At 46.8% G+C, this 21,655-nt stretch overlaps 1 protein-coding gene across 1 annotated transcript in view; it reads right to left on the bottom strand.

Annotated features, from left to right (window-relative positions):
- Positions 1-243: 243 nt before the first annotated feature.
- The window catches only part of LOC139366586 (RING finger protein 44-like), a 36,808-nt gene continuing 15,396 nt past the window's right edge, over positions 244-21,655 (bottom strand). Inside the window, exons 6-11 of the mRNA XM_071104260.1 lie at positions 16,956-17,126; positions 13,504-13,619; positions 12,225-12,312; positions 9,767-9,888; positions 5,128-5,227; positions 244-4,478 (exon numbers count right to left, since the gene is read on the bottom strand). Coding sequence (XP_070960361.1) covers positions 4,416-4,478; positions 5,128-5,227; positions 9,767-9,888; positions 12,225-12,312; positions 13,504-13,619; positions 16,956-17,126 — 660 coding nt within the window. The 3' untranslated portion in view covers positions 244-4,415. The remainder of the gene's footprint in view (positions 4,479-5,127; positions 5,228-9,766; positions 9,889-12,224; positions 12,313-13,503; positions 13,620-16,955; positions 17,127-21,655) is intronic.

The following is a 21,655-nucleotide window of genomic DNA, read 5'->3' as shown; positions in this document are numbered from 1 at the left end:
GGGAGCCCCCCTAGAAGCAGTAGAAGCACAAGCAGTAAACAGAACACTATTCCCGCCACCAGCAACAGATCATTGGAAAACAGTGGAAACCTACGACGCAACCACAGAAATCATATCCTAAATAAAAATGAATTTTAGCTGGTACACCATTTTCTTCTTCACCATTTGTTTTCCTTTGCACCACACAAGCTGTGAGATCATTCATTAATTGGATCGCAGAAAGACTACAAGATTCTATTTTCATTTTTGTTATATTTTGATTTTAAAATTACCTCAGCCTTTACAATATGGGTCATTAAAGCTTGCCAAATAGACGTTTACCTCCAAACCATGGCGCTAATGTTTCAATAAGTGAATAAAAAAATTATAAAAAATATAGATGTCAAATCTACATTGAGAATAAAGTAGGTGGTTATTAGTTTGACTAACATGTTATTTAAAAAAAATAATGTAAATGTGTTGAATGTAACTGACCATTTTAAGGCTATTAGCATAGCAACATGCTCTAAGAATCCATCCAATCAGATCCTCATGTCAAAACAGCATCATACCTAAATCAGATCAGAATAGTTTTTCACTATGGCTTTCAGTTACCTAGGTTCTAGACATGTTTATTATCTAACGCAATAATGGCATAGCATACATATTATAACTAAACAACTTTAAAAATACAGGATTTTCTCCCCAGTTCCAAGTCCAGACAACTTTAATTTGAATAAAAGCGCAAATAAAATCTTGTAGTGATTCAGTTCTGTTACAAACGTGTGCAGTACAACGCATGGCAGTTATCAGCTGAGCAGTGACGGAACGCCATCTGAAGAACGAACCGGAAGCCAACTAGAGCTAGCTAAAAACCAGTTGGGACTTGGTAGGACATGCATATTGTGCACCGTTAAATAGTCCACCGTACCCCATGGCTAGATATCTTTCACTGAAAATACACACTTGGTTTTTATTTTATTTTTTAAAAATTTGTTTTAAATCATGCAAACACCTTTAGAGTTGTTTTGGAAGTGTTTTAAAAATATTTTTTTAGGTAGGATAGTGTGCATCAATGGCACGTTTTAAAATTGGATCACAACCGTTATGGAAGTATACATGTCTGTACATCGTGTGGTTGTTCAAGAACACAAACTAAACGTTTTGATTATATAATGCAATATACACTACGCTGGCAAAAAAAAAAGTAATATATAATTCAACAATTATTATTACTAGTATTTGAATAGATTACATTAAAAATATGCGTGGGCTGAGGAAAACAACCAAGAAAAATTCAAACCCACCACCAATCCTTTCATGGGTATCTGTCCCATCAAAACAGACCGTTTTCCATTATTCTTATATACTGAGAAGCCCTGAGGGATTGTTTCATATGCCAGTGGACAGATATGTACACAGATTAACTCTCAAAGCTGTGGGTTTTTTACTTTAAACTCATCAAGATGGCTTTTTTTTTCTTATTCTTTAAAAAGGTGGAAACACACGTCACAAAGAGACTCACATTCGCTATAGAAAAAGTTACATCTGCCTATCAGTGCTTATTGGTGTAGTTGGGAATAGAAAGGAGTCCCCCTACTCACACAACACTTACAAAAGACACCCAGAGTAACATTTTATATTTATATATATCATTTTTTTTTACCCCAACATTTCTTTTTGGAAATCTGAACAAAGATGAGGACAGTCCCACGTGGAACCCTATCACTATATATAGTGCATTAGTCCCTATGGGCCCTGGTCAAAAGTAGTGCACTACATAGGGTACCATTTGGGACACAAACCTATAGATGTCCAACAGTATCACTCTACCAAACACCACTCCTCCCTCCCTCCATCTTTGTCTCCAACCTCTTCCTGTCCTGATCGTCACTGTAAATAGTACAGTCAGCTCAGCCGGGACAAAGCCAGAGCGTCTTGTCTCGTCAGGTCACTGGAGATGTTTTACAACAGGGAGTTATAACATTATTTTTGTCTTCAAAACAAGACGATTATCGAGAAGCTTTCGCACTGAAGCTTTGCAGCACACAACACTTCATCTTTTACAACACCATTTAGTTAGCACGGCCTAACAACAAGACCTGACCCAAGTTAAGTCGCCTTTAGATTAGAACACATACCATTTAACCACACACTTCCACGTTAGTGCTCTGACCTTGTCCTTTAACACGTTGTCTCTAAGATAGTTTAAAAACCAATAAATAATACCATTTAAAAACTATACTCTTAAAAACAAGTGGAAATGACAACGGGATTTTTTTTATTTTGAAAGATTAGTAAGTAATAATAGGTTTGTGCTTGTCAAGGTCTTGAGAAGGCATATCTGAAATCTTGAAAGAGTATATATATATATATGTATATATATATATATATATATATATGTAATATTTGGCTCACAAACAAAGAGATAAAAGCCTGGTTCTTCCAAAAACAGGAAGAAAAATGTCCACGTTAAACCCATTACTCATTACACACACTGTTTTATGCATTAAGCTCAACAGCAGCAGTCAGCCAGCGTGGGTGATGCTGGGGTAGTGAAGGCCCTCTCCTGTATCCCTCACCGATGCAGAGGAGCAGCAGACCCCCCCCCACACCAGCATTCCTTGTTTTTGTTTGCTTGGTTTTTTTCTTCTTCATTTAAAATGTTGTGGCGATACTTGGTTAAAATATTGCTAGTTTAAAATCAACAGTCTATGCAAATCCTTCAGTGCTGCCCAGAATCTAGCAGACTCTCTCTCTCACACACACACACACACACACAGGTTTTCCCCAGAGGGCCAAGGTTGGCAAGGAGGATGGATGTGGTCATTGTGCAGAAAGGGCAGATGATTTCACAGAGAGGCAGTGCTTTGTCCTCTCTCTCTCTCTCTCTCTCTGGGGGCCAATATGAGGACCCTTCCCTTCACCAGAACAACAAAGTTAACTCCACAGCATAATCTCTCCTCTTCCTCCACCATCCCTCCGTCCAGTCAGTTGTGTATCACAGTGGGGGGGGGGGGGGGGACCAACAGGGCGTGGAGGAGCAGATATATCCCCAACAAGTCAGAAGTCAGTGGTGGATCATCATTCTCAGTGCCAGATGAGGCTAAATTTAACCACAGCGAGTCACACTTTCACAATAGCATGAGCAGATTGGAAAAGAACACGAACAAAAAAGGGGACAAACTATTGAAATCATCAATACATTATTGCAAAACATATATTATTAACAGGTCACTTTAACCCATCAGTCACCTACACAAACATGCATCTATGACGGTCAGTCAGCCAGGCTTCTCCTCCAAGCCAGTGGAACGGTCTAGTCTCCTACAGTACTATGACGGTCAGACAGCCAGGCTTCTCCTCCAAGCCAGTGGAATGGTCTCGTCTCCTACAGTACTATGACGGTCAGTCAGCCAGTGGAATGGTCTCGTCTCCTACAGTACTATGACGGTCAGTCAGCCAGTGGAATGGTCTCGTCTCCTACAGTACTATGACGGTCAGTCAGCCAGTGGAATGGTCTCGTCTCCTACAGTACTATGACGGTCAGACAGCCAGGCTTCTCCTCCAAGCCAGTGGAACGGTCTAGTCTCCTACAGTACTATGACGGTCAGACAGCCAGGCTTCTCCTCCAAGCCAGTGGAATGATCTCGTCTCCTACAGTACTATGACGGTCAGTCAGCCAGTGGAATGGTCTCGTCTCCTACAGTACTATGACGGTCAGTCAGCCAGTGGAATGGTCTCGTCTCCTACAGTACTATGACGGTCAGTCAGCCAGTGGAATGGTCTCGTCTCCTACAGTACTATGACGGTCAGTCAGCCAGTGGAATGGTCTAGTCTGACGCTTCTCTCCGCTCCACCAAGTCCTTAAAACACCCCCCCATCACCATCTCCAATGCAGGAAACTCCAACACCCCTCTATCACAAAGAACTAACCAAAACCACAAGATAACAAAACAACAACAACAACAAGTAAACGTAAAAGCCCTACGACGATAACAACATATGGTAGGTCACATCTTTGGAATCCGCAACACTGGCGCAGGCAGAGGAGCAGATCGAGGTGGTGGATCAATGGCTATCCCAGGCAGACAGACTGACAGGACAACTCTGTGGCTATGGGTTGGTAGCAGGCAGTAGCTTTTTCATCAGATGCAGCAGTAGAAGCACAACAGAGGTACGACTGAGGGAAGGGCCTCAAACATGCAATCTTAGATTGCTTATTGTTGTTGAGGTGGGGCAGGAGTAGTTGTGGGGGGTGGGGGGAGGGACGCAGGCAGGGTAGGTGGCAGGAGTGGTGGGGGGGAACGACGCAGGCAGGGTAGGTGGCAGACGTCCCCAGGCAGGCTGAGGCAGGCGCTAAGACAGACAGACAGACTCTGTGGGTTTAGTTTTGTGCTGCTTTCCAATCAAAGATCCAAAAGCCTGGGTATCACTCACTCCACCTCGCGGTGCACCTCTGACGCGTTCGCCCGGCAGATTGGACAAGTGCGATTGGTCTAGAAGGAAGACAACAACAACAAAAAAAAGTGTTAACCTGTCCATCGCACTTGGGCTCTGGTCAAAAGTAGTGCACTATATAGAGAATAGGGTGCCACCCTGGTCAAACGTAGTGCACTATATAGGGAACAGGGTACCACCCTGGTCAAACGTAATGCACTATATAGGGAATAGGGTGCCACCCTGGTCAAACGTAGTGCACTATACAGGGAATAGGGTGCCACCTTGGTTAAAAGTAGTGCACTATATAGGGAATAGGGTGCCACCCTGGTCAAACGTAGTGCACTATACAGGGAATAGGGTGCCACCTTGGTTAAAAGTAGTGCACTATATAGGGAATAGGGTGCCACCCTGGTCAAACGTAGTGCACTATACAGGGAATAGGGTGCCACCTTGGTTAAAAGTAGTGCACTATATAGGGAATAGGGTGCCACCCTGGTCAAACGTAGTGCACTATATAGGGAATAGGGTGCCACCCTGGTTAAAAGTAGTGCACTATATAGGGAATAGGGTGCCACCCTGGTCAAACGTAGTGCACTATATAGGGAATAGGGTGCCACCTTGGTTAAAAGTAGTGCACTATATAGGGAATAGGGTGCCATTTGAGATCGTCACCGTAGAGTTAACGATGGGATGGAATGGGCTTACCTTTAACCATTTGTCGACACACTTGGCGTGGAACTCGTGGTTGCAGGGCAATACCCTCAGCAGCTGCCGACACTCGAAGTCACTAAAGCACACCACACACCTGGAAGACAGAGTATCACACAGAGCATCATCAGGTTCTGAAATACTGCATGTTTAAAAAGGACAAGACAGTTACTGTTACGATGGATGGATGGAAGGGCTGAGCGATACAACCAAAATATCATATCACAATATTGTTCACATTATTTGATATTATTTTATGTTTTTGGAACAATAAAAGTTACAAATATACTTCATTTTATTTTATTTCACCATTATTTAACCAGGTAGGCAAGTTGAGAACAAGTTCTCATTTACAACTGAGACCTGGCCAAGATAAAGCATAGCAGTTCGACACGTACAACAACACAGAGTTACACATGGAGTAAAACAAACATACAGTCAATAATACAGTAGAATAAAACAAGAAGTATATTTACAGTGGGTATAAATGAGGTAAGATAAGGGGAGTTAAGGCAATAAATAGGCCATGGTGTAGTTCATGATCCTAGGGTGGCAACACATACATTATAAGTGACTGATTGGTTTATACGGTTCAATCCTTCAGCATTTTCATAAATGCCTGCATTTCCTCCATAAAAAGTGGTTGTCAACAGTCATATAAATTCCCAAAGAGGAAAAAAATAAGGCTGAAGGAAGGAGGAGAGATGAAGAAAAACTCATTTGGTGGATCGTTTCATCTGTGGGTTCATTGTCAGAGTAGAGGACCTTGTGCATTTCAGGTAAAAATAACAACCCAACGTTTATATCCCAGGATAAATTACCTAGCAACAGCAAGCTAGATAACTTGCCATAAAATGTTTAATGCTTTTCAACCTCTGGTCAACACGTAAGACCGCTGTGCCACTCGGGAGGCCCCCAGGATGGAAGTTCCACGTGTAGCTAGATGCTAGCATGCTAATGTTAACTAGCTGGCCTGGCACATTCTTTTCCATGAAAGGAAGCTAGGCAAACGAGCGAGTTTCCTGAACAAAAATATAAAATGCAACAATTTCAATGATTTTAATGAGTTAAATGTTCATATAAAGGAAATCAGTCAATTGAAATTAAATAAATTCATTGGGCCCTAAATCCACAGATTTCACATGACTGGGCAGGGGCACAGCCATGGGTGGGCCTGGGCGGGTATAGGCCCAGCCACTGGAGAGCTAGGCCCAGCCACCGGAGAGCTAGGCCCAGCCACCGGAGAGCTAGGCCCAGCCACCGGAGAGCTAGGCCCAGCCACCGGAGAGCTAGGCCCAGCCACCGGAGAGCTAGGCCCAGCCACCGGAGAGCTAGGCCCAGCCACCGGAGAGCTAGGCCCAGCCACCGGAGAGCTAGGCCCAGCCACCGGAGAGCTAGGCCCAGCCACCGGAGAGCTAGGCCCAGCCACCGGAGAGCTAGGCCCAGCCACCGGAGAGCTAGGCCCAGCCAATCAAAATAAGTTTTTCCCACAAAATGGCTTTATTAAAGACAGAAATACTCCTCAGTTTCATCAGGTGTCCAGTCTCAGCATGTATATAGTTATTTTTATTGCTGCTCTTTAATTACTTGTTACTTTTATCTCTAATTCTTTTACGTATTTGATTAAACTGCATTGTTGGTTAGGGGCTCGTATGTAAGCATTTCACGGTAAGGTCTACACCCGTTGTAATCGGCGCATGTGACTAATAAAATTTGATTTAATTTGCCCCCTCCCTCAAAACTTGAGATATCTTTGGCATCGTGTCATGTGACAAAACTGCATATTTTAGAGTGGCCTTTTATTGGATGGATTATCTTGGCAAAGGACAAATACTCAGGAACAGGGATGTAAACAAATTTGTTTACAATTTGAGAGAAAAACTTTTTTTTCTCGTTTTTTCTGTGTGTGTACAGAACATTTCTGGGATCTTTTAGTTCAGCTCATGAAACATGGGACCAACATTTTACATCTCGTGTTTATATTTTTGTTCAGTGTACAATTTCTCCACAGCGCCAACAAACTAGCAGACAGTAGTTAGCAGACAGTAGTTAGCAGACAGTAGTTAGCAGACAGTAAGATACAAACTAATAGTGTCATTATAGAACGTTTGTGGAAAGCAGCATCCATCTGACCGTGCAGACTGCAGCGTGAACAGCAACTAAGTGACTCCGTGGTCCAGCAACTGCTCACTCCTTGAGTGACAGGCGCCAGGGCGTGGTGTGAGAGGGGGGGCGGGGCGTGGTGTGAGAGGGGGGGCGGGGATTGGTGTGAGAGGGGGGGCGGGGCGTGGTGTGAGAGGGGGGGCGGGGCGTGGTGTGAGAGGGGGGCGGGGATTGGTGTGAGAGGGGGGGCGGGGCGTGGTGTGAGAGGGGGCGGGGATTGGTGTGAGAGGGGGGGCGGGGCGTGGTGTGAGAGGGGGGGGGGGGGCGTGGTGTGAGAGGGGGGGCGGGGATTGGTGTGAGAGGGGGGGCGGGGCGTGGTGTGAGAGGGGGGGCGGGGATTGGTGTGAGAGGGGGGGCGGGGCGTGGTGTGAGAGGGGGGGGCGGGGCGTGGTGTGAGAGGGGGGCGGGGATTGGTGTGAGAGGGGGGGCGGGGCGTGGTGTGAGAGGGGGGGCGGGGCGTGGTGTGAGAGGGGGGGCGGGGATTGGTGTGAGAGGGGGGGCGGGGCGTGGTGTGAGAGGGGGGGCGGGGCGTGGTGTGAGAAGGGGGCAGGGCTTGGTGTGAGAGGGGGGGCGGGGCTTGGTGTGAGAAGGGGGCAGGGCTTGGTGTGAGGAGTGGGCAGGGCTTGGTGTGAGAAGGGGGCAGGGCTTGGTGTGAGAAGGGGGCAGGGCTTGGTGTGAGAAGGGGGCAGGGCTTGGTGTGAGAAGTGGCAGGGCTTGGTGTGAGAAGTGGCAGGGCTTGGTGTGAGAAGGGGGCAGGGCTTGGTGTGAGAAGTGGGCAGGGCTTGGTGTGAGAAGGGGGCAGGGCTTGGTGTGAGAAGGGGGCAGGGCTTGGTGTGAGAAGGGGCAGGGCTTGGTGTGAGAAGGGGCAGGGCTTGGTGTGAGAAGGGGCAGGGCTTGGTGTGAAAAGTGGCAGGGCTTGGTGTGAGAAGGGGCTTGGTGTGAGAAGGGGGCAGGGCTTGGTGTGAGAAGGGGGCAGGGCTTGGTGTGAGAAGGGGGCAGGGCTTGGTGTGAGACGGGGGCAGGGCTTGGTGTGAGAAGGGGCAGGGCTTGGTGTGAGAAGGGGCAGGGCTTGGTGTGAGAAGGGGCAGGGCTTGGTGTGAGAAGGGGCAGGGCTTGGTGTGAGAAGGGGGCAGGGCTTGGTGCGAGAAGGGGGCAGGGCTTGGTGCGAGAAGGGGGCAGGGCTTGGTGCGAGAAGTGGCAGGGCTTGGTGTGAGAAGGGGGCGGGGCGTGGTGTGAGAGGGGGGCGGGGATTGGTGTGAGAGGGGGGGCGGGGCGTGGTGTGAGAGGGGGGGCGGGGCGTGGTGTGAGAGGGGGGGCGGGGATTGGTGTGAGAGGGGGGGCGGGGCGTGGTGTGAGAGGGGGGGCGGGGCGTGGTGTGAGAAGGGGGCAGGGCTTGGTGTGAGAGGGGGGGCGGGGCTTGGTGTGAGAAGGGGGCAGGGCTTGGTGTGAGGAGTGGGCAGGGCTTGGTGTGAGAAGGGGGCAGGGCTTGGTGTGAGAAGGGGGCAGGGCTTGGTGTGAGAAGGGGGCAGGGCTTGGTGTGAGAAGTGGCAGGGCTTGGTGTGAGAAGGGGGCAGGGCTTGGTGTGAGAAGTGGGCAGGGCTTGGTGTGAGAAGGGGGCAGGGCTTGGTGTGAGAAGGGGGCAGGGCTTGGTGTGAGAAGGGGCAGGGCTTGGTGTGAGAAGGGGCAGGGCTTGGTGTGAGAAGGGGCAGGGCTTGGTGTGAAAAGTGGCAGGGCTTGGTGTGAGAAGGGGCTTGGTGTGAGAAGGGGGCAGGGCTTGGTGTGAGAAGGGGGCAGGGCTTGGTGTGAGAAGGGGGCAGGGCTTGGTGTGAGACGGGGGCAGGGCTTGGTGTGAGAAGGGGCAGGGCTTGGTGTGAGAAGGGGCAGGGCTTGGTGTGAGAAGGGGCAGGGCTTGGTGTGAGAAGGGGCAGGGCTTGGTGTGAGAAGGGGGCAGGGCTTGGTGTGAGAAGGGGGCAGGGCTTGGTGTGAGACGGGGGCAGGGCTTGGTGTGAGAAGGGGCAGGGCTTGGTGCGAGAAGTGGCAGGGCTTGGTGTGAGAAGGGGGCAGGGCTTGGTGTGAGAAGGGGGCAGGGCGTGGTGTGAGAAGGGGGCAGGGCTTGGTGTGAGAAGGGGGCAGGGCTTGGTGTGAGAAGGGGGCAGGGCTTGGTGTGAGAAGGGGGCAGGGCTTGGTGTGAGAAGGGGGCAGGGCTTGGTGTGAGAAGGGGGCAGGGCTTGGTGTGAGAAGTGGCATGCATTTTACGGAGTAAAATAAAAATAATTTAATAATTTAACAAAACAAATAAATAAGTTAAAAACCCAAACCGGTCCGAGCATTAATACCGGTATATAGTAAAATACGGTATACCGCCCAGCCCTATTCAACCAGCCAGGTAGATGGCTGAGTGAAATAAGACAATAGAAGACTATCATCCAGGTAGATGGCTGAGTGAAATAAGACAATAGAAGGACTATCTTACAGCGTTTGTTCAGATTGATGGTTGTCGAGGTTGAACCTGTAGGATGGAAGCTGCTCGATGTCTGCCTTGGTGATTCCTCGTGGTTTAGCCTCTCCCAGCCTTTCAGCCAGGTTCAGTAATGCCTGAGGGGGCGAGAGACATATTCAGGGCCAGTTGTTTTGGTTGATTTTTTATTGACCAGTATGTTCCAGCATTATCCACTAGGTTTAGAAATGATCCTAGGAAATGGTCTTTCATTGACACAATTTGTCTGTAATCAGCCTGACCAACCGGTGTCTGTATGTAGCCTCTCTACTGTATATAGCCTCTCTACTGTCTATAGCCTCTCTACTGTATATAGCCTCTCTACTGTATGTAGCCCCTCTACTGTATATAGCCCCTCTACTGTATATAGCCCCTACTGTATATAGCCCCTACTGTATATAGCCTCTCTACTGTATATAGCCTCTACTGTATATAGCCCCTCTACTGTATATAGCCTCTCTACTGTATATAGCCCCTCTACTGTATATAGCCTCTCTACTGTATGTAGCCTCTCTACTGTATGTAGCCCCTCTACTGTATATAGCCCCTCTACTGTATATAGCCCCTACTGTATATAGCCTCTACTGTATATAGCCCCTCTACTGTATAGAGCCTCTCTACTGTATAGAGCCTCTCTACTGTATAGAGCCTCTACTGTATATAGCCTCTCTACTGTATATAGCCTCTACTGTATATAGCCTCTACTGTATATAGCCTCTACTGTATATAGCCTCTACTGTATATAGCCTCTACTGTATATAGCCTCTACTGTATATAGCCTCTCTACTGTATAGAGCCTCTCTACTGTATAGAGCCTCTCTACTGTATAGAGCCCCTCTACTGTATGTAGCCTCTCTACTGTATATAGCCTCTACTGTATATAGCCTCTCTACTGAATATAGCCTCGCTACTGTATATAGCCTCGCTACTGTATATAGCCTCTCTACTGTATATAGCCTCTCTACTGTATATAGCCTCTCTACTGTATATAGCCTCTCTACTGTATATAGCCTCTACTGTATATAGCCTCTCTACTGTATAGAGCCTCTCTACTGTATAGAGCCTCTCTACTGTATATAGCCTCTCTACTGTATATAGCCTCTCTACTATATGTAGCCTCTCTACTATATGTAGCCTCTCTACTATATGTAGCCTCTCTACTGTATATAGCCTCTCTACTGTATATAGCCTCTCTACTGTATAGAGCCTGTCTTTTTACTGTTGTTTTATTTCTTTACCTACCTATTGTTCACATAACACATTTTTTGCACTATTGGTTAGAGCCTGTAAGTAAACATTTCACTGTAAGGTCTACTACACCTGTTGTATTCAGCATTTCACTGTGAGGTCTACTACACCTGTTGTATTCAGCATTTCACTGTAAGGTCTACTACACCTGTTGTATTCAGCATTTCACTGTAAGGTCTACTACACCTGTTGTATTCAGCATTTCACTGTGAGGTCTACTACACCTGTTGTATTCAGCATTTCACTGTGAGGTCTACTACACCTGTTGTATTCAGCATTTCAATGTGAGGTCTACTACACCTGTTGTATTCAGCATTTCACTGTAAGGTCTACTACACCTGTTGTATTCAGCATTTCACTGTAAGGTCTACTACACCTGTTGTATTCAGCATTTCACTGTGAGGTCTACTACACCTGTTGTATTCAGCATTTCACTGTAAGGTCTACTACACCTGTTGTATTCAGCATTTCACTGTAAGGTCTACTACACCTGTTGTATTCAGCATTTCACTGTGAGGTCTACTACACCTGTTGTATTCAGCATTTCACTGTGAGGTCTACTACACCTGTTGTATTCAGCATTTCACTGTAAGGTCAACTACACCTGTTGTATTCAGCATTTCACTGTAAGGTCTACTACACCTGTTGTATTCAGCGCACGTAACAAATAAACTTTGATTTGATTTAACCAATTAAATCATGTTGTGAGTTAAAGCTAATAGGCTTTTTACCATTAAGATTCGTAGAGCTACGCCTCTCCTGGCTTAAATACTTATTTTCCACCATAATTTGCAAATAAATTCATTAAAAATCCTACAATGTGATTTTCTGGATTTATTTTTGTCATTTTGTCTGTCATAGTTGAAGTGTACCTATGATGAAAATTACAGGCCTCTCTCACCTTTTTAAGTGGGAGAACTTGCACAATTGGTGGCTGACTAAATACTTTTTTTGCCCCACTGTAAATATATATAGATAAAGACAATTTCCAAGGATTTTCTACCTGCAGCAAATGTAGTGGATAATGCTGGAAATACTGGTCAACGACCCCCCCCCGCCCCCCCAAACTAAAAAAACTAAAAACATCCAAAACAACTGGCCCTGATACACGTGCAGATACAAACACAAAAATACACAGAAAGAAAAACAGAGTGTGCTTTCTAAGTGTATTGATTGGTCCTCTCACCTCATAGTTCTCCATCTCCACATCATTTACATCCAGGTCCAGACTGATGGCTGGTCCCACTGCTGTAGGAGGCACAGGAAGCATCGACCTGCACAGAGACAGAACAGTCACATATCAAATCAAAGTTGATTTGTCACGTGGGCAGAATACAACAGGTGTAGTAGACCTTACAGTGAAATGCTTACTTACAGGCTCTAACCAATAGTGCAAAAAAGGTTTTAGGTGAACAACAGTAAAAAGACAGGCTATATACAGTAGAGAGGCTATATACAGTAGAGAGGCTACATACAGTAGAGAGGCTATATACAGTAGAGAGGCTATATACAGTAGAGAGGCTATATACAGTAGAGAGGCTATATACAGTAGAGAGGCTATATACAGTAGAGAGGCTATATACAGTAGAGACGCTATATACAGTAGAGACGCTATATACAGTAGAGACGCTATATACAGTAGAGAGGCTATATTCAGTAGCGAGGCTATATACAGTAGAGGCTATATACAGTAGAGAGGCTATATACAGTAGAGAGGCTATATACAGTAGAGAGGCTATAAACAGTAGAGAGGTTATATACAGTAGAGAGGTTATATACAGTAGAGAGGCTATATACAGTAGAGAGGCTATATACAGTAGAGAGGCTATATACAGTAGAGAGGCTATATACAGTAGAGAGGCTATATACAGTAGAGACGCTATATACAGTAGAGAGGCTATATACAGTAGAGAGGCTATATACAGTAGAGAGGCTATATACAGTAGAGAGGCTATATACAGTAGAGACGCTATATACAGTAGAGACGCTATATACAGTAGAGAGGCTATATTCAGTAGCGAGGCTATATACAGTAGAGAGGCTATATACAGTAGAGAGGCTATATACAGTAGAGAGGCTATATACAGTAGAGAGGCTATAAATGTAGCAAGGCTACATACAGACACCGGTTAGTCGGGCTGATTGAGGTAGTATGTACATGTAGATATAGTTAAAGTGACTCTGCTATGTGACAATAGATGATAATAAACAGAGAGTAGCAGTAGCGTAAAAGAGGGGTTGGTGCGGGGTGGACCCAGACCAAATGGGGACATGACACTTGGGATGTGGAAAAAGGCCATGTATTGTTGAAGTGGTAATAAATCTTCCACTGTTGTGCGACTGTTATCTGAGTGTACAGTATACACCTCACGTTAAGAGGTGGTACGATTGTAAGTCCTGAATGACTCTCGAGTCAATGAAAAGCATATGTGTATCATTATGTTCTTTATTGATTCCATACTCACAGGAAGTAGGGCAGGAAGCCTGGGTAGTAGGGTGGTGGTGGTGGCGGGGGGGGCAGGGGCTGCTGTAACCGGTACCTGTGACCACTGACACGTCGCGGCAGCATGTGGGGGTATGGCTGACCAGGAGACAGACAGACAGACATATAGCTGTTAACATGGTGGTGGTGAACTATGGAAGTGACTGGTTATTTAAAAATGGTAATTACGCCAGCTCTGTTGATTTAGCTAGTTCTACAATCTAGAGTCTGACCACTAGGAAGGGTCAGGCTGAGCTGGTTAGAGTCTGACCACTAGGAAGGATCAGGCTGAGCTGGTTAGAGTCTGACCACTAGGAAGGGTCAGGCTGAGCTGGTTAGAGTCTGACCACTAGGAAGGGTCAAGCTGAGCTGGTTAGAGTCTGACCACTAGGAAGGGTCAGGCTGAGCTGGTTAGAGTCTGACCACTAGGAAGGGTCAAGCTGAGCTGGTTAGAGTCTGACCACTAGGAAGGGTCAGGCTGAGCTGGTTAGAGTCTGACCACTAGGAAGGATCAGGCTGAGCTGGTTAGAGTCTGACCACTAGGAAGGGTCAGGCTGAGCTGGTTAGAGTCTGACCACTAGGAAGGGTCAAGCTGAGCTGGTTAGAGTCTGACCACTAGGAAGGGTCAGGCTGAGCTGGTTAGAGTCTGACCACTAGGAAGGGTCAGGCTGAGCTGGTTAGAGTCTGACCACTAGGAAGGATCAGGCTGAGCTGGTTAGAGTCTGACCACTAGGAAGGGTCAGGCTGAGCTGGTTAGAGTCTGACCACTAGTAAGGGTCAGGCTGAGCTGGTTAGAGTCTGACCACTAGGAAGGGTCAGGCTGAGCTGGTTAGAGTCTGACCACTAGGAAGGGTCAGGCTGAGCTGGTTAGAGTCTGACCACTAGGAAGGGTCAGGCTGAGCTGGTTAGAGTCTGACCACTAGGAAGGGTCAGGCTGAGCTGGTTAGAGTCTGACCACTAGGAAGGGTCAGGCTGAGCTGGCTAAATGAAGGGTCAGGCTGAGCTGGTTAGCGTCTGACCACTAGGAAGGGTCAGGCTGAGCTGGTTAGAGTCTGACCACTAGGAAGGGTCAGGCTGAGCTGGTTAGAGTCTGACCACTAGGAAGGGTCAGGCTGAGTTGGTTAGAGTCTGACCACTAGGAAGGGTCAGGCTGAGTTGGTTAGAGTCTGACCACTAGGAAGGGTCAGGCTGAGCTGGTTAGCGTCTGACCACTAGGAAGGATCAGGCTGAGCTGGTTAGCGTCTGACCACTAGGAAGGGTCAGGCTGAGCTGGTTAGAGAATGACCACTAGGAAGGGTCAGGCTGAGCTGCTTAGCGTCTGACCACTAGGAAGGGTCAGGCTGAGCTGCTTAGCATCTGACCACTAGGAAGGGTCAGGCTGAGCTGGTTAGAGTCTGACCACTAGGAAGGGTCAGGCTGAGCTGGCTAAATGAAGGGTCAGGCTGAGCTGGTTAGAGTCTGACCACTAGGAAGGGTCAGGCTGAGCTGGTTAGCGTCTGACCACTAGGAAGGGTCAGGCTGAGCTGGTTAGAGTCTGACCACTAGGAAGGGTCAGGCTGAGCTGGTTAGCGTCTGACCACTAGGAAGGATCAGGCTGAGCTGGCTAAATGAAGGGTCAGGCTGAGCTGGTTAGAGTCTGACCACTAGGAAGGATCAGGCTGAGCTGGTTAGAGTCTGACCACTAGGAAGGGTCAGGCTGAGCTGGCTAAATGAAGGGTCAGGCTGAGCTGCTTAGCGTCTGACCACTAGGAAGGGTCAGGCTGAGCTGGTTAGCGTCTGACCACTAGGAAGGGTCAGGCTGAGCTGGTTAGAGTCTGACCACTAGGAAGGGTCAGGCTGAGCTGGTTAGAGTCTGACCACTAGGAAGGGTCAGGCTGAGATGGTTCGAGTCTGACCACTAGGAAGGGTCAGGCTGAGCTGGTTAGAGTCTGACCACTAGGAAGGGTCAGGCTGAGCTGGTTAGAGTCTGACCACTAGGAAGGGTCAAGCTGAGCTGGTTAGAGTCTGACCACTAGGAAGGGTCAGGCTGAGCTGGTTAGAGTCTGACCACTAGGAAGGGTCAGGCTGAGCTGGTTAGAGTCTTACCACTGGGAAGGGTCAGGCTGAGCTGGTTAGAGTCTGACCACTAGGGTCAGGCTGAGCTGGTTAGAGTCTGACCACTAGGAAGGGTCAGGCTGAGCTGGTTAGAGTCTGACCACTAGGAAGGGTCAGGCTGAGCTGGCTAATTGAAGGGTCAGGCTGAGCTTGTTAGAGTCTGACCACTAGGAAGGGTCAGGCTGAGCTGGTTAGAGTCTGACCACTAGGAAGGGTCAGGCTGAGCTAGTTAGAGTCTGACCACTAGGAAGGATCAGGCTGAGCTGGTTAGAGTCTGACCACTAGGAAGGGTCAGGCTGAGCTGGCTAAATGAAGGGTCAGGCTGAGCTGCTTAGCGTCTGACCACTAGGAAGGGTCAGGCTGAGCTGGTTAGCGTCTGACCACTAGGAAGGGTCAGGCTGAGCTGGTTAGAGTCTGACCACTAGGAAGGGTCAGGCTGAGCTGGTTAGAGTCTGACCACTAGGAAGGGTCAGGCTGAGATGGTTCGAGTCTGACCACTAGGAAGGGTCAGGCTGAGCTGGTTAGAGTCTGACCACTAGGAAGGGTCAGGCTGAGCTGGTTAGAGTCTGACCACTAGGAAGGGTCAAGCTGAGCTGGTTAGAGTCTGACCACTAGGAAGGGTCAGGCTGAGCTGGTTAGAGTCTGACCACTAGGAAGGGTCAGGCTGAGCTGGTTAGAGTCTTACCACTGGGAAGGGTCAGGCTGAGCTGGTTAGAGTCTGACCACTAGGGTCAGGCTGAGCTGGTTAGAGTCTGACCACTAGGAAGGGTCAGGCTGAGCTGGTTAGAGTCTGACCACTAGGAAGGGTCAGGCTGAGCTGGCTAATTGAAGGGTCAGGCTGAGCTTGTTAGAGTCTGACCACTAGGAAGGGTCAGGCTGAGCTGGTTAGAGTCTGACCACTAGGAAGGGTCAAGCTGAGCTGGTTAGAGTCTGACCACTAGGAAGGGACAAGCTGAGCTGGTTAGAGTCTGACCACTCGGAAGGGTCAGGCTGAGCTGGTTAGAGTCTGACCACTAGGAAGGGTCAGGCTGAGCTGTTTAGAGTCTGACCACTAGGAAGGGTCAGGCTGAGCTGGTTAGAGTCTGACCACTAGGAAGGGTCAGGCTGAGCTGGTTAGAGTCTGACCACTAGGAAGGGTCAGGCTGAGCTGGTTAGAGTCTGACCACTAGGAAGGGTCAGGCTGAGCTGGTTAGAGTCTGACCACTAGGAAGGATCAGGCTGAGCTGGTTAGAGTCTGACCACTGGGGAGGGCAGGTGGGAGGTAAAGTCTTACCACTGGGGAGGGCAGGTGGGAGGTAAAGTCTTACCACTGGGGAGGGCAGGTGGGAGGTAAAGTCTTACCACTGAGAAGGAGGGCATCTCTTGGTGCAGAGGCTCCTGAGGGAGGTACTGGAGGGGGACAGAGGGAGGCATCGCTGTTGGGTGGTGGTGACTCGAGGCAGGGTAAGAGAACGTTCCTAATGGATGCTGGTCCCCCCTGAGGTCCACTTCATTCTCTACCCTCTGGAGAGGCTGATGGACGGGAAAGGGAGGGAGTGAGAGAGAGAACTAAAAACAGTCAGTGATGGGTTTTATATATACATTCTAACTCTAACTCGTTCCTTTTTAATTAAAATGTGGATCAACTACTATACACACAGTACAGACAGAAAGTACCACTGAAAGGAATAATAATAATATTGGGTTAACACATTCTAACTAAATCCTAGGCGACTAATCACTTTTTATATATGTGGATCAACTACTGTGTGTGTGTACTGGATGACGAGGGGTACGCATAACGTTATTCCAATGTTATTCGTAACGGACATGATTCAGTCCTAAATGCCAGTCCATTCCCTACATCAGGAAGACTACAACCTCCGGGAGGTTAAAAAAAGAAATATACCATTTTGGGTTGAAAAACTCTCCAGGCCACTCTTGAACATCTACAACCTGATATAAAGTATATAAAGTATATAAAGTATATAAAGTATATAAAGTATATATTGTAATGGACATACAGTGCCTTCAGAAAGTATTCAAACCCCCTTTGACTTTTCCCCCCCCAAATGTGTTACAGCCAGAATTAAACATTTATTAAAATTGAGATTTTGTGTCACTGGTCTACACACAATATTTCCCATAAAATGTGGAATTATGTTTTTAGAAGACAAAAAATAATAATAATTACAAATGAGAAGCTGAAATGTCTTGAGTCTTGTTATGGCTTAAATACGTCCAGGAGTAAATGTCTTAACGAGTCACACAACGTTGCATGGACTCACTGTGTTCATGATGACTACCTCTGTACCCCACATAGGGCCCTGGTCTAAAGTAGTGCACTATATAGGGAATAAGGCCCTGGTCTAATGTAGTGCACTATATAGGGAATAGGGCCCTGGTCTAAAGTAGTGCACTATATAGGGAATAGGGCCCTGGTCTAAAGTAGTGCACTATATAGGGAATAAGGCCCTGGTCTAAAGTAGTGCACTATATAGGGAATAGGGCCCTGGTCTAAAGTAGTGCACTATATAGGAAATAGGGCCCTGATCTAAAGTAGTGCACTATATAGGGAATAGGGCCCTGGTCTAATGTAGTGCACTATATAGGGAATAGGGCCCTGGTCTAAAGTAGTGCACTATATAGGGAATAGGGCCCTGGTCTGAAGTAGTGCACTATATAGGGAATAGGGCCCTGGTCTAAAGTAGTGCACTATATAGGGAATAGGGCTCTGGTCTGAAGTAGTGCACTATATAGGGAATAAGGCCCTGGTCTAAAGTAGTGCACTATATAGGGAATAGGGCCCTGATCTAAAGTAGTGCACTATATAGGGAATAGGGCTCTGGTCTAATGTAGTGCACTATATAGGGAATAGGGCTCTGGTCTAAAGTAGTGCACTATATAGGGAATAGGGCTCTGGTCTAAAGTAGTGCACTATATAGGGAATAAGGCCCTGGTCTAAAGTAGTGCACTATATAGGGAATAGGGCCCTGATCTAAAGTAGTGCACTATATAGGGAATAGGGCTCTGGTCTAATGTAGTGCACTATATAGGGAATAGGGCTCTGGTCTAAAGTAGTGCACTATATAGGGAATAGGGCTCTGGTCTAAAGTAGTGCACTATATAGGGAATAAGGCCCTGGTCTAAAGTAGTGCACTATATAGGGAATAGGGCCCTGATCTAAAGTAGTGCACTATATAGGGAATAGGGCTCTGGTCTAAAGTAGTGCACTATATAGGGAATAAGGCCCTGGTCTAAAGTAGTGCACTATATAGGGAATAGGGCTCTGGTCTAAAGTAGTGCACTATATAGGAAATAAGGCCCTGGTCTAAAGTAGTGCACTATATAGGGAATAAGGCCCTGGTCTAAAGTAGTGCACTATATAGGGAATAGGGCTCTGGTCTAAAGTAGTGCACTGTATAGGGAATAGGGCTCTGGTCTAAAGTAGTGCACTATATAGGGAATAAGGCCCTGGTCTAAAGTAGTGCACTATATAGGAAATAAGGCCCTGGTCTAAAGTAGTGCACTATATAGGGAATAGGGCCCTGGTCTAAAGTAGTGCACTATATAGGGAATAGGGCTCTGGTCTAATGTAGTGCACTATATAGGGAATAGGGCTCTGGTCTAAAGTAGTGCACTATATAGGGAATAGGGCCCTGATCTAAAGTAGTGCACTATATAGGGAATAAGGCCCTGGTCTAAAGTAGTGCACTATATAGGGAATAGGGCCCTGGTCTAAAGTAGTGCACTATATAGGGAATAGGGCCCTGATCTAAAGTAGTGCACTATATAGGGAATAGGGCCCTGGTTTAAAGTAGTGCACTATATAGGGAATAAGGCCCTGGTCTAAAGTAGTGCACTATATAGGGAATAAGGCCTCGGTCTAATGTAGTGCACTATATAGGGAATAGGGCCCTGATCTAAAGTAGTGCACTATATAGGGAATAAGGCCCTGGTCTAAAGTAGTGCACTATATAGGGAATAAGGCCCTGGTCTAAAGTAGTGCACTATATAGGGAATAGGGCTCTGGTCTAAAGTAGTGCACTATATAGGGAATAAGGCCCTGGTCTAAAGTAGTGCACTATATAGGGAATAAGGCCCTGGTCTAAAGTAGTGCACTATATAGGGAATAGGGCTCTGGTCTAAAGTAGTGCACTATATAGGAAATAAGGCCCTGGTCTAAAGTAGTGCACTATATAGGGAATAAGGCCCTGGTCTAAAGTAGTGCACTATATAGGGAATAAGGCCCTGGTCTAAAGTAGTGCACTATATAGGGAATAGGGCTCTGGTCTAAAGTAGTGCACTATATAGGAAATAAGGCCCTGGTCTAAAGTAGTGCACTATATAGGGAATAAGGCCCTGGTCTAAAGTAGTGCACTATATAGGGAATAGGGCTCTGGTCTAATGTAGTGCACTATATAGGGAATAGGGCTCTGGTCTAATGTAGTGCACTATATAGGGAATAGGGCTCTGGTCTAATGTAGTGCACTATATAGGGAATAGGGCTCTGGTCTAAAGTAGTGCACTATATAGGGAATAGGGCCCTGATCTAAAGTAGTGCACTATATAGGGAATAGGGCTCTGGTCTAATGTAGTGCACTATATAGGGAATAGGGCTCTGGTCTAAAGTAGTGCACTATATAGGGAATAGGGCTCTGGTCTAAAGTAGTGCACTATATAGGGAATAAAGCCCCGGTCTAATGTAGTGCACTATATAGGGAATAGGGTCCTGGTCTAAAGTAGTGCACTACATAGGGAATAGGGCTCTGGTCTAAAGTAGTGCACTGTATAGGGAATAGGGCTCTGGTCTAAAGTAGTGCACTATATAGGGAATAGGGCCCTGATCTAAAGTAGTGCACTATATAGGGAATAGGGCCCTGGTTTAAAGTAGTGCACTATATAGGGAATAGGGCCCTGGTCTAAAGTAGTGCACTATATAGGGAATAGGGCCCTGATCTAAAGTAGTGCACTATATAGGGAATAGGGCCCTGGTTTAAAGTAGTGCACTATATAGGGAATAAGGCCCTGGTCTAAAGTAGTGCACTATATAGGGAATAAGGCCTCGGTCTAATGTAGTGCACTATATAGGGAATAGGGCCCTGATCTAAAGTAGTGCACTATATAGGGAATAAGGCCCTGGTCTAAAGTAGTGCACTATATAGGGAATAAGGCCCTGGTCTAAAGTAGTGCACTATATAGGGAATAGGGCTCTGGTCTAAAGTAGTGCACTATATAGGGAATAGGGCTCTGGTCTAAAGTAGTGCACTATATAGGAAATAAGGCCCTGGTCTAAAGTAGTGCACTATATAGGGAATAAGGCCCTGGTCTAAAGTAGTGCACTATATAGGGAATAAGGCCCTGGTCTAAAGTAGTGCACTATATAGGGAATAGGGCTCTGGTCTAAAGTAGTGCACTATATAGGAAATAAGGCCCTGGTCTAAAGTAGTGCACTATATAGGGAATAAGGCCCTGGTCTAAAGTAGTGCACTATATAGGGAATAGGGCTCTGGTCTAATGTAGTGCACTATATAGGGAATAGGGCTCTGGTCTAATGTAGTGCACTATATAGGGAATAGGGCTCTGGTCTAATGTAGTGCACTATATAGGGAATAGGGCCCTGATCTAAAGTAGTGCACTATATAGGGAATAGGGCTCTGGTCTAATGTAGTGCACTATATAGGGAATAGGGCTCTGGTCTAAAGTAGTGCACTATATAGGGAATAGGGCTCTGGTCTAAAGTAGTGCACTATATAGGGAATAAAGCCCCGGTCTAATGTAGTGCACTATATAGGGAATAGGGTCCTGGTCTAAAGTAGTGCACTACATAGGGAATAGGGCTCTGGTCTAAAGTAGTGCACTGTATAGGGAATAGGGCTCTGGTCTAAAGTAGTGCACTATATAGGGAATAGGGCCCTGATCTAAAGTAGTGCACTATATAGGGAATAAGGCCCCGGTCTAATGTAGTGCACTATATAGGGAATAGGGCTCTGGTCTAAAGTAGTGCACTGTATAGGGAATAGGGCTCTGGTCTAAAGTAGTGCACTATTTAGGGTGTAAGG

The sequence above is a fragment of the Oncorhynchus clarkii genome, chromosome 14 (genome assembly GCF_045791955.1).
Source record: "Oncorhynchus clarkii lewisi isolate Uvic-CL-2024 chromosome 14, UVic_Ocla_1.0, whole genome shotgun sequence".
In the NCBI taxonomy this organism is placed as follows: Eukaryota; Metazoa; Chordata; class Actinopteri; order Salmoniformes; family Salmonidae; genus Oncorhynchus; species Oncorhynchus clarkii.
The sequence above is the reverse complement of the archived record's forward strand: the minus strand, read 5'-3'. Positions and strand labels throughout refer to the sequence as shown.